At 25.6% G+C, this 20,247-nt stretch overlaps 1 protein-coding gene across 1 annotated transcript; it reads right to left on the bottom strand.

Moving 5' to 3' along the window:
• Positions 1–11,332: 11,332 nt before the first annotated feature.
• On the bottom strand, positions 11,333–17,930 carry LOC145836555 (gap junction delta-2 protein-like). The gene is made up of 10 exons (XM_082944349.1): positions 17,898–17,930; positions 17,673–17,763; positions 17,489–17,601; positions 17,038–17,178; positions 15,722–15,826; positions 15,157–15,264; positions 14,804–14,863; positions 13,706–13,894; positions 12,039–12,151; positions 11,333–11,336 (listed from the first exon to the last, which is right to left on the bottom strand). Exons 1-10 carry the CDS (start codon positions 17,928–17,930, stop codon positions 11,333–11,335), a joined length of 957 nt encoding a protein of 318 aa, XP_082800475.1.
• Positions 17,931–20,247: the final 2,317 nt, after the last annotated feature.

The following is a 20,247-nucleotide window of genomic DNA, read 5'->3' as shown; positions in this document are numbered from 1 at the left end:
TGTCAAGGTACATAAATTTACAACGTCTAAAAATAAAGAGAAGTGTGTTAGCATTCAAAAACATATTTTAATTTAGAAATATACATTAAACCTAATTTGTGCAATATAAAAAAAAATAAAATTTTTATTTTCTGAATTTTATAGAATTCTGAAATGCGTAACTAAACGAGAGTGCGTAACGTCACGAGTGCGTAAAGATCCGAGAGGTTACTGTACTTTAGTTTTATTAAGTGGAAAAATATGATTTTTAGATATAACCTAGGTATTAAAACAGTCATATCGTATAACAAACTGCAAAAGTATGTTACGTCGATTGACCGTCTTTGTTTCACATTGTTAATAAGTTCCTATTTAGTCCTAGAGCAAAAAAAAATCACTAATAATTAAACAGACATGTTTGTTTTTATAACAAGTCGGAGGGTAATTAAATCTCGCCTAGGTAATCTTCTACAAAACTTTCACTTTAACTTATATATTATACGAAATTCTTCAATTACGACTTAAATTAGTACTTAAGTTGACAAATATTTCTTTAAAATTTACTTTATTTAGAACAGTTGAAATAACGTAAGTAAAAACTAAATAAGAACTAAAAAAACATTTTGAAACAGAATAACTAATTAAATATAGTTAAATTAAGTATACATAGGAGCAAAGCTTATAAGTTAAGTTCTCCTTTTCGTTTTCCTTCAAATTTACTGTTTACTTTAATAAACTATTTATTTAGACGACTATTACACGCAACATGTTTACTTTTTCTTCATTACAGTAAAGCCAGCTTGAACTTGACTTTATTCTCGGTGTTTTTTTTCACCTCTAAATTTCTATAAATGTCTTGAGTTTTATAATGATATTTATAATTTAGATAAAGAAGCATAAAAGTTAGTTTTGTATACTGTAGAGTAGGGTTTCCAAAAAATAAAATTTTGTCCTCTTATGGCTTCACTTTGTCAGTGGGTAACTCTGTATTTTTCTAAGAATTTGTTTATAAAATGCTAGGCTTACTATACTACTAAACACATATTCCCTTAGAAATACGTACTTAAATTTACTAAAATTTACTAAAACATTTTAGTAACCAAAAAAGCAACTGCAATTAACGGGCATACTAATATTAAGCTGTTTCAGTATTAAAATCTGCATTATAGATGGACAATGTAAATTTAGTAAGCTTTACGGGAACGGGTCTAAATTGCACGAAGACAAAATTTCACTAGGTTACCAAATTGCACGAGGGGACAAAATTGCACGAAAAAACAAAAATTCACGAGTGCACAATATTGCACGAAGTCAAACTTACACAAAGCCAAATGTGCACGAGGGCACAAAATTGTAGGAGGGAACAAAATTGCAAGAAGACGATTTTGCACGAAGACAATCTTGCACGAGTTATATTTTTGCACGAGAGTAAAAAAATACAAAAAAAAAGTTCCTGACCGAGGATAAGGGTTAGGGGTAACAGTGATAACAAAAAAAAATTACAAATAAACAAATTTAAAAGAGATATACAAAAAATATATAAAAACAACTAAAAAAAAACAATTTACCGACCGACGGTAAGAGTTAAGGGTAACAGTGATAGAAAAAAAAATAATCAAAAACTTAAAAAAAAAAAAATTCAATCCGTGCAAAAAAGTCTCCGTGCAAAATTGTCTGCTCATGCAAAAGTATCTTTCTGCAATTGTATGCACTCGTACAATTTTGTCCCCTCGTGCTCAGAAAACTTTTACAGCTACCCATTTTTTACATTACAAAAATATTTTCTAGTCGTCATATGTCATTTCATGTTATAACATTCTAACGTTACAAAATTGTTTAATGTATGTTTCATTGTTGCATATACTTTTGAAATTAGTAAAAAGTTTTGTTATTGCATATACTTTTAATATTAGTAAAAAGCGGTTTAACCTTTTTTTTTGCTACACAATAACAAGAACCTTTTTTAACCTATCATACCTAATAAGCTGCATAAAAATAAATTTTATCAAAATTTACCTTTTTTGTGCTTAACTTCAGCTTCATTTAACTTTAAATTTGAAAATACTTAAATTATTTAATTGACATGCTGATATCGAAAAGGTATCACCAAAATAGTTTTTTTTCTAATTGTTGTTAATATGTTTCGTAAATTTTACTTAAGTTTCTGGTATAATATATAAAATACTAAACATTTCAAAGACAGAAAACTAGGGAAAAATTGCTCCATTAGGTTTTAATGAGAGTTTATTAAACGGTATTTGTCTTTTAATGTTTTAACTTGTATCTAACTAATAAATGGAGAAAGTTTGGGTGTTGTAACATAACTGACCATTATTTATTTATACAGCAAGATATAGAAAACACTTACTTACAGTATAATCAACGTAAAGTAAAACCATACTTAAATATAATGACAATAACACGCCTTATAAAGTCAAACGAAAATAAAGAAATAGTACAATCAAAATCGTTTTGCTTACACAAAACAGGTTTTCATATTAAAATACAAATAGCTTCTAATTTAGTAAATCGAAAACATAATACACACTCTAATTAATTTTTTAACTTTTAGATTATAACTTTTTGCTTACGTTGAGTTATTTACCAAATGTTCTGCAATAACCAAATGTTTTGAAGCATTTAGAACTTTAAGTAGTATATCACCCTTCATTTCTGAAAAGCAAAAGTTCTCTACACCTTTTGGGACATGCTCTTTTCTCCTTTTTCTTATTTGTCTTGTTGTCAATCCGATATAGCTTGCTTTACTACAGCAGCTGATTTGGTACTTTTTTTTAGTTGGATATTTAATCTTTACCACCTGGTGTTTTTAGTCAATCAATCCTTGGCTTTGCTGCATAATAAGTATTTCTTTAGAATTGTTTAATTTACTTTTCTAACACTTCTGAACTTTTATTAATAAATAGGAATTTTAATTTATTTACACAATTTTTCAGGTCCTTACGTTTTTCTTTTATCAAATTTTTTGAAGTGTATATTAGTTGTTATGAAAAATAACTTCTATAGGTACCCATTTTTGTCTAATAGTAACTTAAACTGTTTAATTTTACTAAGTAGCAACTCTGGGTAATAAATTTTCGATTCGCTGTTCTCTTTAATTTAAACTACACTTGGATTGAAAATTCAAATAACAACCTGTAAAAGTATTCTTTCTATACACCGATATTAAAAATCTATTATCTTCTCGTTTAAATTGTACTTATAAAAAAGCAAGTTCATTATAATTTTCTTTCTCCATTGTGAAACTAATAGAGTTATGAGCATTATTAACAATATTGAAAAATTCATCCATAATTTTCTCACTTCTGACCAACACAAAACAATCTTCTTCATACCTGAGGTACAATAACTTATTTTTGCAAGCAGGAATATTTTTTAACTCTACATAATCCTTAAATATGTTAGCCAATGTTGGTCCCAAGGGTAACCCCATGGCTATCCCGTCTTTTTAGGAACAAATTAAAGAATTAAAACTCAACTTAACGCCAGAAGTTGGAAATTTCAATAATTCTTAAAATTAATTTTGTTTATTGTAGATTTACATATCTTATATAATGTATCTATAAAACTTTTAATGACTTCTTCCAGAGGTATATAAGTAAAAGTTAATGTTTAGGTATTTTGTATAATAAAATAAAAAAGCAAGAGCATTGCAATGTAATCAGTTATAACAACTAATAACAAATTAAATACAACAAGATTTTTATAAATAAGTTGATATGTTGCTAGAATTATTAGTTTTTCCTACTTTAAAAAAGTATTTTATAAAATTAAGGTATACTATTGCTTTATCTTGAAAAATGTTTGACAAATGACAAAAATAAAAGTAAGTTTAACTAAATACATATCTTCATATATAAAATCAAATAAAATGAGTATTAATATTCCTCAATAAAAACAATTAAAATTTGTTTATAGTTTATAATATCTAGACCTCTTTTTGATACTATGAAATATTTAAAGTAATTTTAATATTTTTAAACGTACATAAATAAAATAGATAAGAGTTTAGAAAATAATCAAGCAATTGTCATTAATAGTTTGTTTAGGATTATTGAAACTTTAATATTTAGAAATAGTTATGACGAAAAACCACAAACTATATATATAAACTTTATTTTCGTGTTATGTAGTACTAAGTTAAATTTTTATTTTCCCAAATTTTTATCAGCAGACTTAATTTTCGATCGAGGAGGTTATAAAGGCATTAGATAAATAATTCTGAAAAAGCGTAAAAGCCATGGAAACTTTTTAAACATGTTGTACTTTTATATTTTATTTTTTTGAAAACTTATTTGTTATTTGTCTTATAAATTACTATTACAGTATTAACTTTTTTCCACTTTAAAATTCGTTAATAAACTTAATAGTCTACTAATTGCTACAACTAATTTCAACAGTTTTAATTTGTTTTATTTCTTTTTAAATATTTTTTTTTGTTTAAGTTTACTATTTTTATCAGTTGATATCTGTGGTTTTTGGTTTTATAGCAACTTTTTACACATTAAAAGGCAGGTAGGACCAAAACTTATTTGTGTATAAATTTTAACAAACCTTGTTTAAAAAAAGATTTTATTGATACAACTTGTTTATACGTATTATTCTACACAGTATAAACAATATTTTTATTATATCAAAGAAAATGATGAGAGTTTTGGCACAAATACCTATATCCAGTTTCTTGGGACTTGGATAACTGAATTTTTGTTTCTATACGCGCTAGGTTTAGATTTAATGAATTATATACAAAGAATAAGTTCTAAAAAATAAAAAATAACTAGAAGAAACAAAATAAATGTGAAAAACTGTTGTTGATAAAAACATAGTAAAAATTTGGTCTTTAAATTTCAGTAATAATATTTTAAGCTATTTCCAGTTAAATTTCATATTCTGTTTTGTATCCATTAATGTATAACTTTTTTTTTACCTTAACTTCATTATTTTAAAAGAAAAATTTCTTAAAATAAAAAAAAAAAATTTTAAATTCAACGCAAAAAAAAGAAAACAAAAATCCTATGTAGCCCGATGACTGAAAGGTTTTTCTATACCTCAGGTGTTTTGATCAAACTTTTGTACTTAATTATCTTTATCTTGTTTAATAAACTATAATATTTTAAAAACATTGCTTTAGGAGAACTTAAGTAAGGAGAGTTTAGAAATACATATTTGTTATATAAATATAGTATTAACGGTAGCAACTTACGAAATTAAAAAAGTGTATATATAAATTTAATCAGTCAACTTTTATTGGCCATATTGAGAGACCGAACATTTAAACTCTCTAAACTAAAGACTAAAAAATATAACCTTAACTTAGGCTAAGAGTAAGGAATTACTGAAAAATTTTGTGTGAAGTGTCCGACTTAATAGAAAATGATAAAAGATTACACTTGTACACAGTGGGCTGAAAACGGGGATCAAGCGGCCATTGACATAAAGCTGTCATAAAAAGCACTATAAAACAATTTAAAGTTACACTTAGTGTTACAATTAAAAATAATGTTTGTTTTATTTAAAAAATAATTAAAATTTTAATTTCTAATGAAACTTTAAAGAAAGAAACTTAAAAAAAATAAAATAATAATTGGCTACCTCAAGAGAGTCACATTTACTTCCATTTTAGTTTAAATATGAATGAATTTTCAATATCAAGCCGGGTGAAGCTATACACTAAATACAGTTTATTTTAAACTTAAGGCTGATCTTTGTATACCAAAGTTTGTATTATTAATAACGTTACATTTGTACAAGTTTATCAAAAGAAAAAAAACCGTAAATATTTTGAACAATAAAAACATTTATTCGTTGCAAAACAGTGCAAAAAACAAAATAATTTAGCTTGTGATTAAAAAAAAGTACTTTAAATTTACTAGAAAATATAAGTCAAACAGTAAGTTCTTGGAACTTCTTTGAAATTAAGTTTCTAAAATAAATAAAACACTCTATTCAGTAGCACAAAGCATATGTAACAACGTTTCCTATTCTGAACTACATGATGAAATTTTTCATTTAGCTCCAAACAACTTCGCGCAGTATGTTCAACTTCTTTACAATAAGTGCAATTCAGTCTGTCTAAAGTGTTGTTAACATCGTAGTCACTCTTGTCCCATAATCGATTTAAACAGTCTGTTAAATTTTCATACTGAGAAGTTTTCCTTGAAAAGTTCATTCTGTTCTGTCTTAGAAACTTGTTATTAGCTTCCATTCCACTTTCGGTGTAATTTAGCAAACCTCTACCGTTGTTTTGCTCAATTAGTTCAGCACTATGTGCAAGAACAGTATGCGCAGTTGGTGTAAAGCGAATCCATTTAACCGGCATGACCAGCATCATTGTTTTTTGATATAAAACTGAGTGTTTCTCTACATTAAACTTTCTCTTAGAATTTATGAGGTATAAAATAATGGAAACATACAAAATAATTTTGTCAATGTTTTCTTTTAAACTAACATCAGAAATATGCTTCGTCAGCAGAGTCCTATTATTGGTGTTTAACAAAGTTTAGACTACGTTACCTGTTGTAGAAGTTCCACCATGTCCTGTGGGATACGGTTTTTCACGAGCAACACTAATTTCTTCTTCTACACATTTCTGAATTTTTCTTTTTGACTCAATTTATCTGTGCTATATAATTTTTTATTGTTTTTGGATAGTTTTGTATTCTTTAAATAGCTTATCAAGATCTTCTTTAACTTTAGATTTGCTAGATTTTGAAAGTTCAAGCTTGTCTATCACTTCACCAGCAACAACGTCAAAGTTAGGCTTAGTTTGAAATGGTGGTTTGTGGTTTTAGAACAGTTCGTATATTTCGAAGTTAGTTAAACTATCCATATTACTGCTAGGTTTAAATAAGTTATGGTGTGAATCTACAAAAAATATATAAGTTTTAATGAGATGCAATACTCTGGCTATCTTGTATCAAAAATAAAAACACTACTTTTACAAAAAATACTATAATAACTTCAATAAAAGTATTACAAAACCTTAATTTTGCTAAAATAGTAAAAAAAAAACTATTTCAATAACTAAAACATATGCTAAGCTACCATGTTTTGACCAATACTAACTGTTCTCATCATTCTTGGAGCTTAAATGATCAGTAAACAAAAGTAAGTGAATCTATACACATTAAGAACCTTCTAGAACATACACAATAGTCTTCTTTGTCATAGTGAAAAACTAGGGATAGGATATTATATTAATTTTTTTAACAGAAATATCGCTTGTAAAAACCTAAAAAAATAGTTATATATCACATGATAGATTTGTCTGTAAATTTGTATATAGATTCCTTGTCATTTTCACTAAATTACTTAAAAAATAATTATGTTGGTTCTAAGGTGGTAAATTGAAAAAACTAACACTGAAGAATACCCTAAATTGCCAGAAAATCATCAATGAATTTTCGGCGAGAATAGAAGATTTTTTAAATGAGAAATAATATACTTTTACATTTAAATATTCAAAGAATTTTGACTTTTTTCAATTAACACTAAACCAAAGAAATGAAAAAACTTTAAAAAAAGTATTTGTATAAAAGCTTTTAAGGTGGTTTTTAATAGTAGATGTAGACCTTAATTTTGACAAAAATTTAAGCATTTTTCGAGGCTTTTTTAAACTTTAAAAAGCAAACTTTGGCTACATTTAAGCTTACGTAACTTTTAGTATACTTTAAGCAGAACAGAAAAAAACCCAGTTTTTAAAAGACGAAACCCCGCTCTAAACAATTAAATAACAATCTTGCTTTAACTGTTTAGTCGCGAAAACAGTCAATGGCCATTTGCCAGCCCTCTGTGTTGTACCAATCAAAACTTGATATTAGATAACGCAATAAAAAGGTGAAATATAAGGTTAAATTAAAAATTGGACTTTGTAAACAAAACTTTTAAACATCTTTAAATACATTTAAAAAATATATATAGTGTAAGAATAATTTTAGATTGTTCAATTTTTTAAGCTGGTTTACTATTTTTAATATAATTTAAGTTCATTTGATATGGTATTTTTAATATGACCTCAAGTTAAATAGTATAATTTTAATACCTATTGAACTAAGTTTTTATTTTAGTATAAAATTTTAAGCTCCTAAGATCCAAGACTTTCTTTGAAATTTCATTTTTAAACGTGATGTCTAAAAAAAGTTAAACTTTTGAATTATGGACTAAAAGCTAGCGTGTAAAATATATTAGTAACCCCTAAAAAGCAGTTTTGTTTAAAAATTGAACATGTACAGAAAAACTTTAATTATTAGTTACATTTAAACGAAACAATCTTTTTTAGTTAACCAAAAATAAATTAGGTTCTAAATAGTGATGTACCGGACCCACAATTTCGGGTCCGGCCGGAACCGGATCCGGACTTTTTTTTCATATTAGAATCCGGCCGGATCCGGATATCGGACAAAAATGGCAATATCCGGCCGGACCCGGATAGTGAGTCCGGTACATCACTAGTATAAACTAGCCTGAGTCAGAATGAGGTTTTTAAATACTGAAAAAAAAGAACTTTAATCTAATAATAAGTAGAACAGCTAGCCACAAGGTTTACAAATTTAAGTGTTATTTACAATTAAAAATCTGAAATCAAGTTCTTGAACAAAATACACTAGAAAATTACAAAATATTGAAAACTGGATCAGCTCAAACTCATTCAAAATCTAAAAGAAAACTAGCCTGAGTTTTTATAAAAAATAAACTAGCCTGAGGCACTCCAAGATTTTCTAAAATTCCCAAAAATTTTCAAACTAGCAGGATTGCCACTGTTTAAGTCAATAAAACTAGCTAGAGTGAGTATAAACAAGCCTGAGTCAGAACGAGGTTTTTAAAAAAAGTTACTTTAATCAAATAATCAGTAGAACAACTAGCAAAGGTTGACATTTTGGTAGTAAAGTTGTGGACTGATTGTGGTACACTTAACTTATCAGTACTACCCATCATAATTAAATCCTACGCTATTTAATTAATATCTAACAAATACTAAATTCTAACTGAGACTACTTTCTATAATCAGACACGACAGTTTTGAGTGATAAATCTTTTATATAAAACACAACAAGAAGTACTAGCATTTACAAAATTATTAATTATTTTGGTAACACTTTAAAAACTGGAAGCTATTTAAATCTATATAAAAAGACTTAAAACAATAAACTAAAAATTAAATAAAACTTTTAGTAAACAAGAAACTGTAAATTTTTTAATAAACTATTAAACTATAAACCTGGCAAAAATAGTTAATTAATTAAACACCAGTTGAAATATTCACTTTTAAAACAAAACACTACTTACAATAAGCATTCACAAAAAAGTTCAAGATATTTTGTTGCTTCAAGCTGCACACCAAACTAACTAACTGCTTACATATAAACTGCCTGTCATGTTCTGATGTTTTGTTGCATCAGTATTTAGTTTGAAACATTTCGTCATATGATTCTCATTGGCTCGTACATTCAAGCGCATTAACTCTAAATATTCTCTGTGCTTAACTTTAAACAATAAATAATGCAAGTATTCATTACAAAGTTTTCAATTTTACAACATATGTAAAGAGTTGCATTTCTGAAATGTTTGTTTCAGAGTTTAAATGTAAACAAATGTAAATTAGTCACGTATACAAAATGAGCCAATCACGGTAGGTGTTTAATTTTAACTAACGAAAATGACTCTTAGTAATTTACACAGGGTTTGTTTATGAAAAAATACTTTTCAGTATGCTCTTTTTTACTAACTAGATCCGGGTCCGGCCGGATCTCTGTTAGGATCCGGCCGGACCCGGACTTTTTTTTCATATTAGAATCCGGCCGGAACCGGACTTTTTTCTCAAATTAGAATCCGGCCGGATCCGGATATCAGACAAAAATGGCAATATCCGGCCGGACCCGGACAGTGAGTCCGGTACATCACTAGTTCTAAACAACTTATTTTATATTAAAGAAAAAAAGACTAATATTAGTGGTACTTATGAAAAAGTGCTTTTACTATTCTACCTTGTGTGTACAAGTTATCTAACTGACATAATGTTCACAGCGTTGTTTTTTTTATAATTGATCACAGCATCATCAAAAACTATTGTATACAATTAGTTTATTGCTTTATCAAGTTTATGTAAACTAAATATTAAATCAAATTAAAATTGTAGCAAATGCGAGTATATTTCTTATTAGTTTTTAAACTAATTCGATAAACTATTTAAAAATTTTTACTATAAAGCGCCTTGATTGTAAAATTTGCCACTTTATAATACACCTAAAAAAGAAATTGTATATACGCAGCCTCTTTATATAAAAATGGACCTCTAATAATTAAATAATTAAAAAATTTAGTATTTAAAAACTAGTAGTTTTTTATACCATTTTTAGATTTAATATTATTTAAAGAAACTTGAAACTTTTTCAGAATTTAAAGATGTAGCTTATGTATTAATTATAAACTTTAAAAAGACTTCAAAACTAAATAAAAATAGTAGCACTGTATAAATCTTGGTAAAACTTGTGTGAACGTTACCACAAACAGGACTTTTAAGAAAGTAAAGAATTTAAAAAAAGTTTAATATCGTAGCTGTTCTTATTTTCTTAATATTATCATTATTTTTAACCTAAAAAAGTCATTAAAACAGTTTTGTGTTTAATTATTAATAAAAACCATTTGACGACAACTACCAGCTAACTAAATCTATTTATTACTTAGAGCAACTCACAGAAAATTATTTCCTAAATGCTATATATACACAAATAAAGCTTACACTTTTTTGTACGTTAAGTTTATTGATTAAAAAAAAGAACAATTATAAACAAAAAGAGTTATAATTTTAATTTTTTACAAATACTTACCGCTACAGATACATTTAAACGCTTAAATAATCTATAACTAATCATAACAATTTCAGTTTGATTATAGAAAAATAAAACTTAATAATACACTTTTTTGTACGTTAAGTTTATTGATTAAAAAAAAGAACAATTATAAACAAAAAGAGTTATAATTTCAATTTTTTTACAAATATTTACCGCTACAGATACATTTAAACGCTTAAATAATCTATAACTAATCATAACAGTTTCAGTTTGATTATAGAAAAATAAAACTTAATAATACTGAGAGGAAACGATGAAATAACTTATAAACTTAACTTTAAATTTAAAGTACAGCTCAAGTCATGAACACTTACAAGTATGAATCTACACCAATGCCTCGTATTATACAAAAAGTGTTCTGCCACTTAAACGCGCAATTAATTTAGCCGTTAGCACCTTAGATGTAAGTTTTTTGACGAGAAGGAACGCTACTTCTCTTCGTCAGATTACTTCTTGACGCAAAGTTTTCATCACGGTCTAGGAGCCTATCTGCGAGACAAATTTCTATTTTATTAACAAAATTGGAAACATAGACTACCAAATTTAATTGTGTTTTAATTTTTTTACAATCTTAAAACAAATTAGGTATAACGATGTTACTAAATAGTAAGCATAAACAAAAGCTTTATTTTTAGTTACTAAAACAAAGTAGAAAAAGCTAACTACCCAAAGAAATAGTTTTAAACGGCAAAGGTACATATTCATTCTCCATCCGTGGCAATACTTTGTTAACTCTACATGACCTTAAATAATAGTATTAAAATTATATAAAATAAATCAATACTTTATTTTAAAATTATCTTACAAAGCTTACAAATATATTGATAATATTACTTTTAGTTCATAAGCTAGTAATTAGAAAACTTGTTTTCATAGATTAATGCAAAATTATATGTCTATAGCGTTTATTAAAAAAACGACTGAACAAAAACTTATATGATATTAATAAATAAATTGGTCAGTTAGTAAAAATTATAAAAACTGAAAATTATTGAGCTTTATAAACAACTTTTTAATTTTTTTGATGAATTTTATTTATTTTTTTGTTAGAAGTTAATAAGTACAATAATTAAATAAAAATGAAGTACTTGATGTTCTTATCAACAAACAGTACAATAGTCTTTAAGGCACACTAATTAAAAAAAAAATGTTTAAAGAGAATGAAAGAAATAAATGCAATTAAAAACTAACTTCTTAAGTTTGTTGGTATACTGTCTCCAAGTAAAACTGAATATTTCCACTAAAGTAAGCAACATGCAAACGAAGCTTAAAATGTTCATGTAGCGAAGAAATACAGTTTTCTCCTATTAATAAATTTAAGTTATTGGAAAACTTTCAAAATATTTTTTTTACCGACTTAGGAGAGCTTAAATTTAGCATTAGAGATTCTTACTTTTAGATATGTTTTTCTGTGTGACAGACTTGAATATTATTGTGTTTTATAAGCATATTTAGTGTTAAAGAATAAAAAAATAAACTAAATAAACTAAGTCTGACAATTTTATTTTCAAATCAGATCCTTCAAAAAGCTTATAAGTTTATTTGCAAGTAACCAGTGAAAAATCTTTAGAAAGTTTGTAAACAGATTGGTATAAAAATTTACACTTTAATTAAACACTACTTGTTGAAAACTCAATTTGTAATTAGTTAAAAAATAGAATATTAGCCTTTAAATTTTATTATATAAAACAATAAGAAACAACTAGAATTTACTTTTAAACGCTAGAAAATAATGTTTTAGGTGAACCATTATAATAAGAAAAATGTTTAATAAATTTGACATAAATGATAAAAATTAAGCTTTTAGTATTTTTAGTTGATAAGGTTTAAACGCGACAATAGGTATAAGTTGAATTCAATTATTTTGTTAATTTTAATCAAAATAGTTTCCACGAATTTCGTTATGTATTAAACTAATAATCTAATGCTATTGGAAAGAACATTAACATAAAACTAGGTAAAAATGTGTTACTAATTGAATGCAGAAAAAAGTCAGTGGTTAAGTATATTTTAGTATATAAATTATTTTTCATTTAATAATATATTTATAAAATTTAAATTTTTAGCCGACTTATATATTTATTTTCTTTGTGCAGTTTGTTATAAATTCTTAAAGCCTAAAAAAGTTAGTCAAAAAGTAATCGAAAAATTTAATATTTTAAGTAACATATTTAAACTTAATTGGATAATTTCTGTCAAAAGTTAAATATTTTATAACATTTTACAATTTATTTGAAGAATGTTAAAATGTTTTAACTTATTTGCTGTTAAAAACTTCAAGTTAATCAAAATCACAGCTTCATTTTTGATAAAACTTGTTTGATTTAAGGATAAAATGGTTTTAAAAAAACTAAGTTTGGAATGTTAAGTCTTTTCCTTTTTTAGGAACATACATAAGTTTTTTTTGTAAACTCATGAAAATTAAATAAAACTAACTTATCGTAAATTTATAATGATTTTGGAAATTTTAGTTGAGTTATTTGATCAAAAAATATTAAGATATAGGTATTAAGAAATAAATGGCACCGCTCTAATTGTTTTTTTAAACCATGAAACTTTATTTCTTACTTTTTTTTTCGAATGCCTTATAATAAAGAAAAAACGAATAATTTTATATTATATTACTATAAATGATTATTTCTACAAAATTGTATCATATTTAAAACAATGAAAATTTGTGAAAATGCATATTATTATTGTACTGCTTGTAACACATACAATATTTAAAAAAGGTATCACTTTTCTTAAAAACTTAAAATTGGTTATTTCAGATGTTTAAAAAATAGATATGTTCTGTTATAATACTTCTATTTTAAAACTTCAATAAAATATGCCAAACATATCTTTTGAAAACTAACATAAGGTCTAGATACCCAGCACGGCACGTTTCCTTTTGAATGCAGTTGCTGATAACAAGCTTTTGTCAGGGCAGTTTTAAAACCTGGCACATCTTCCTTGCACTTGTACTCCCCTGGCACTTCCATCCAAAGGTACAAAAACATGCTGCTGTTTTTACTTGTCTTGCCATCAGCGTTAGACATTGCCATCTGAAGTTCAAAGAAAATGTAAAAAATACCGGAAAGAAAATACAAGACGTGTACTTATTATAAAACAAGTTTTTTTCGTGGTAGAAAATATAATTACACATTAAACTACTTTTTTGTACTAAAATGTACACTTTAGTAGATTTACCACTCTAAAAACTGATAATACTACATTATCTGCTGAATAAACAAATATTAAGCAAATAAATGTAAAATAAGTCTTAAAGAAATTATATAAATATTAATACTTTTTGCACTTTTGTTCAGTCAACTGCGGTACGTTTGTATAAAAAATTTCAACAAAAATGTAACAAACTAAGCATAAAATTAGCACCAATGGCAATTGTAAATTACTTTATAAGTGTTCTTGTAAGATTTGATTTAAGAAATTAAAATTTTACCTTGTTATGAACACCCTTTTTAAATAAAAGATATCTAGCTCGAGTTCTACTGGCCACATTCGGATCGCGAGCACAATAATTTACTAAACGGCAACTTAAAATTTAGATTGTCAACACATTATTTGTTTTTATTTATGCTTGCTAAAGTTCCTAAGACATTTATTTCTTTACCAATACAAACTTATCAAGTAGTTAATCGATCATTTGTTTACAAATTATAAACTAGTAAATTTTTTATAAAGCTAGTATAAATTTACAGAAATAATGATTATATGTTTTACGTTTTTTGTATCCCGAAAAGTATTTTAGCTTTAAGCGACACTCTTGCATGTATTTTTTATTTAAATAACTAATATTTATATACAATTCAAATTATTAAATTTGATTGTTCTTAAACTTTTAAATTAAAAACACGTAATGAAATTCCTCCGGTTGCTGGTTTAAATCTATATGAACTTCTTATGCAACTGTGCTTTTGTGTGATATAGTTTCCATAGAACCATGTTTTTACGCAAACTCCCACTAATTGCGCTTTACGCATCATCGCACAATCACCTCCCAAAATTCTCACCTGCGCGAGGTGATGCGAAGCTTGAAACAATAGAATTCATCAGTTATCGCAGCAGTTATAAAAGAGTAAAGTGAAAAAATCACATACATTAAGAGTAAGGTTTTGTTGTACAAAAAGCATTTGGCTGCATTAAAAGTACTTTTTCTTACAAAATTTTTTCAACAAAGTAATAACGTATTTTCACAGCAAATAAAAAATAAACACCAAGTAAAGTTTGATCACACTTTCAAAGCTCATGAGCTACTGTTTTGGACCAGGTTAGTGTTATACACTTAAATGTATCAAAACTCAACCTGAATGTTGAAAAGAGTATATCCATAATAAGTGAACAAAATTTCAACGGCCAATCGTACGATAAGGCTTAGGAGAAAGGCAAATTTGATTTTTCTAGTTTCAACAATCTGTAATAGTGTATTTGATTTAATTTACGTAGAAAACAGTTTATAAGTGTTTTAATAGTAATTAGAAAAAAAAAACAATGATTAAGTAACAAGAGTAAAACTAAAATAAATTTAACGATAAATAATTAAAATAAATTGACTAAAATCAAACAAAAAAAATCGTTGAAAAATATTTGCTTTAAATTTCAAATAACGTCATTAAGTTATACTTTTTTTTAAGTTGTTTTACTTTATTGATATAAATTTCAAAAAACATAGAAAAAAATTATTATATTGTTATAATAATAAATAACTATATTGTTCGAACACAATACTTTCTAATTTACTTAAAGATTTTAAACTAATACAAATTACGAAGAAAAGTTAAATTACTGACTTTAAAATGTCGTATAAACAAAAACGTTTGCTTAAATATAATTTTAAATAAGAATTTTGCATTTATTAAAAACAGACAAACTTCTTTCTTTTGACCTTCCCTGTAAACTTGTTTCACTTTATACCTTCCGAGTGCACTTTTGCGTGGGTGCAATTTTTTAATGTCTTTTTCCATGTTGTAGTCACCCTAGTAAATAATAAATAATATTACAAGCCATAAAAGTGTAATTTCATAGCTTTCATTTACAAATATTTTGACTACTATTAAAAAAATAGTTATTGTATGGCGATATAAATTATATGAAAAAAAAAACTTTTTTAGAAGTTATGACCATATATTTTTCAACGCTGTATAATTATTAGCTTTGAATACGTAGTATGTTTTAAACTATCGATCTGCAATATATATTTAAATTTAAAAAACTAAAATTGGATCAAACCTCAGAATTAGGATCTTAGTTAAACATATACCAGTCACTAGTGATTTATTAGAATTGTTAATCACTTTTTTATTTATAGTTATTTTATATATTTGCGCCCTGCGGAATAATCTTTTTTATACAGTGCAACCTAAGAAGAAATAACTCAAAAAATTGTCCCGCCGACCCCTTGTGTAACTAATTATGAAAATTAATAACACCTATAACTTTTTTAAATTTTCAAGCTCAACTTAATGAAATCAACAATAAGTAAAATTATATTAAACAATAAGTTTGAAGTGTGTTTTTTTATTAAACAGCAAATACGATAAACGACATGAGTGTTTATTTTAACTTTTATAAACAATCTTATTATATATTTTTTGTTGCAATTATTTTTTTTCAACTTTCTTTAACAGACAACAGTTTATTCAAATAGTTTGAATGGAATCTGTTTCAAAAATATGCTTCCTAAAAAAGTATATTCAGTTATTAAGCTTGACCTTAATTAACATTCTACTGAGAGAAACGTACCGTGATTTTTTAAACTTCTTTAGACAAGATTTATATCTCTCTATGCGAAGGTATTTCAAATACTTATGTTTAAGTATGTTTTTGTTCAAAGTACGTTAACTTAACAATCAATAGGTGTATTTCAATGATGCTAAAAATAGTAATAAAATTTAATTATGGCCTCAGGTTATATTTTATGACTTTACAATATTATACATAGGTATGTTCGATTCAAACTTAAGCAGTACCGCTTGTTGGTAAATATTTTACTCTTTTTCATGCATTTACTCGTATAAAAACTAATCAAAATTAATTTTTAACCAAAAAATTCTATATCAACTAAATAAACATTTCAATTGATCTTTTTTTAAACTTTTTTTTTTTGAATTTGTTCTTTATAAAATAATAAAACTAAAGTACTAAATATGAAGCTCGATTTTTAAAATAAAATAAACTTTAAACTGACAGATTGAATGTTGTTGTTTGAATTCCCGACACCGTCCAAAGTATTCATCGCTTCTTCAGTTCTTTTGATTTTTTCAACCTGGGATTTTACGTGCATAGTGTAAAAATGAAACATCAGTGTTGGTGTAATAATTGCCATGAGCTGTTTTTAAATAAAATATATGATTTTTATTCCTAAAACCGTTCGAATTTCATCGCATGGAAAAACATTCATTTGTAAGTCATTTTTAGTTTAGCCATTAAAATAAAACAAAAACTTTGTTTCTATGAAGATTGCGCTTTGTTAGTTTAAATTAAGTTTACGACAAACTTATTTTTTACAATTATTGGTTGTTTTAAAGTTGTCGAATACCTTTTTAACTAAAATAATAAAACTTAGCCTACTTAAAATTATTTCTTTTTAGTTTTAGTCCTATATAAACAATTAAGTTAAAACAGTAGAAATTTGACACCTGAAACGCCCAAAATCTCAAATGAGATATTTTAGCAAAATTGTTGTAACACATTTTTGTACAACCAGATTCCTTAACACTGCATTCAAACGACCTTTGTTCATCGTCATATACTGCAAACAGTAAAATTTATAGAATTAAAAAACATAAGTTTTATTATATAATTTTTTAACTAGTAAAATACCTGATTTTCCTAGTGTAGTGATAACAACAAGTCTGTAGCCAAAAACGAGGATGTACCAAACCTTACCTAAAAGGCTGGAGTAGTCAGTGACCTGTTTGTACAAGTGTTTTTAGAACAAACTATGTTTTAAGCTATAGTTTATAGAAAATAGTTAAATAAAATAACTAAACAATATTATATATGTACATAAAATTCGAAAAGAGGTAAAAATTAAGTATATATCACCTGAGTAACAATTTTATCCCATACAGCCCACATATTGATAGATATGCTTCACAATTACTAAGTAGTTTAGTTGATATTTAACTACTACACTAATCAGTTTTACTTTTTAATACTCTGTGAAAAGTTTTTTCAAGCTTTAAATATATTTTAAAACACAATGACTAAACAGTTATAAAAAGTAAACTTAAACTTTAGTTTAAACAAATTCAATAGATATACTATAAAATATTACATATTTTGTAATATTATTTAACAAGTTAAAAATAAAAACTAATAAACAAAACTAGTTTATTGTATACATCACTATTTAAATTTAGTTAAAACAACTTGTACAAGTACATGTATAAGTTTAAAAGAGTTCTTTTAAATTATTCCAAGTAAAAATTTTGTCAGGTCATATTTTTAGCAATTGTAAAAAAATAAATCATTTAAATAAATTTTTAAATAAAAAACTATTAAGCTTTACCAACAGCTGTTTAAATTAAAATTTAAAAAGTATGAACTAAGTACTAATAAGCAATATATTGACATGAGCATTACACCAATAGCATTTTGGAACTTGAAATTTTATATAAAAATTGAAACTTTTTTGTCTTTTTACAATCACGAAACATAACTTGACTGTATTGCAAAGCTAGGTTGTATTTTCACCACAGCAGGTAATATGTGATACAAAGTTGAAAGTAAATTATTCAAATATTTACAAAATTTCAATTCTTTTGTTTTATAACCATCAAAAAAACCATTACAACAAAAAATATTTAAATAAGTCGAAAGAAGAGTAAAAAGAACAAAAATAATTATTTTTAAACAATGTAACCTATTCTTAAATTTATTGACTTATCCTATGTTGATTTTGACTTTAGTAGTCTAATTGTAGAATCGATGAATATCATAATACACATACTAGCTTTTAACTCGTATTTAGTTTGATTATTGTGAATTACATTCTCTAGTTAATAAATTTGGTATAAGTTGTTTGCATTCATGTTCGGTTTAGTTAGAGTATGCAAATTTCCATACAATTTTATAATACTTGCAAAATAAATAATTAAGTGAAAAATATAAAAATAAGTAAACTCTATCAAATTAAGCTGTTTCCGAACACCAGCATATAAAAGTTTTTATGATTTAAAAGCAATTACAACATCATATTTTGCTTTTATCTATATTTCTGAAGCAGGTTTATTGATAAAATTTCAGTTATTGTTAATTTTTCTTTAATTATTTTTATACAGTTTACTCGTCTGTTTTGGAAGTAGTTGTAATTTAGTTTTTAATTTCTTTTTGGTATACTATAAAATCAGTACCTTTTTGTTATTGTAAAGTTGATTTAAAAATATTAGAGATTATTTCTTGCATTGCGAGCCTTATAAAATATGTTCATATACGAAGATAGTAGCACTACCACTGAAAGGGGTTATTTTTAGTCTTTTTAAGCCTTTTTTTTAATAAAAGCGACCTTGATTCTATGTAACTTTTTTCAAAAACAAAACTTTGGAAAATTGCTATTGAATATCTTTAACTTATATTTTAATAAGCACTCTAATACGAATTTTATTTTTACCGGTGAAAAAGACAAATTAAACAAGATTTGAAATCGACTAAAACTAAAACCAGGCTGCAACCTGCTTATAGGAATCAATTGAGTTGAAAAACTTTTGTACTAGGGGACTTTATATTTAGTTTTTAATAAAATTAACTAAATTTTAAGTTTAATTTAAAATAAAAAGAACCTCATGATGGTTAGTAACAGTATTGAAACAACCTAGAACCTGTTTCGTCCAATGTTTATGATGGCGAAATTAAAGACTGGTTCAGACTAGTTTATTTTATACATTTGTGTTGAAGAAATTTTTTGGGCTTAACTTTTACAATTTTACAGTTTTTTACATCATTAATACCCATACTACAGATATGCTTTAAAAAAATATAGAGATCAACTTGGTAGTTTTTTAGAATTATAATTCGCTGTAATTTGCTAATACCAAGTGTTTGAATTTGTTCAATATGAATTTCTATGAAACTTCAGCTTTGTCTAAAAATCAATGTTTTAAACCTCATATGTTTAATCTCAAAAGATAATTTGTTGCAAACAAGCTATATAAATACATAGTAAGATTAAGTTAAGTTATTAGAAACTAAAATATTTAATCAATTTTATTTTACATTATTGTAATCAATATGAATTATATTTATGATATAATTACATTATATTGTTAAATAAAAGCAATTAAATCTTTAATATTTTTTTTTAAATTATGATAAATAAATATAATTTTTTTTATGTGTATATAAATTATAAATATCTAGCCTAAAATTATGGTTAAAAAAGACATCATCCTAGGTA

The sequence above is a fragment of the Thalia democratica genome, chromosome 5 (assembly GCF_965202585.1).
Source record: "Thalia democratica chromosome 5, ktThaDemo2.hap1.1, whole genome shotgun sequence".
In the NCBI taxonomy this organism is placed as follows: domain Eukaryota; kingdom Metazoa; phylum Chordata; class Thaliacea; order Salpida; family Salpidae; genus Thalia; species Thalia democratica.
The sequence above is the reverse complement of the archived record's forward strand: the minus strand, read 5'-3'. Positions and strand labels throughout refer to the sequence as shown.

Coding starts and splice junctions, on each gene's coding strand:
- LOC145836555 (XM_082944349.1), bottom strand. CDS start 17,930: ATGTGGGCTGTATGGGATAAAATTGTTACTCAG. Junction 17,764..17,897: donor GGGATAAAATTGTTACTCAG/GTGATATATACT, acceptor TTGTACAAACAG/GTCACTGACTACTCCAGCCT. Junction 12,152..13,705: donor GCTGGGTATCTAGACCTTAT/GTTAGTTTTCAA, acceptor ATTTATTAATAG/GAGAAAACTGTATTTCTTCG.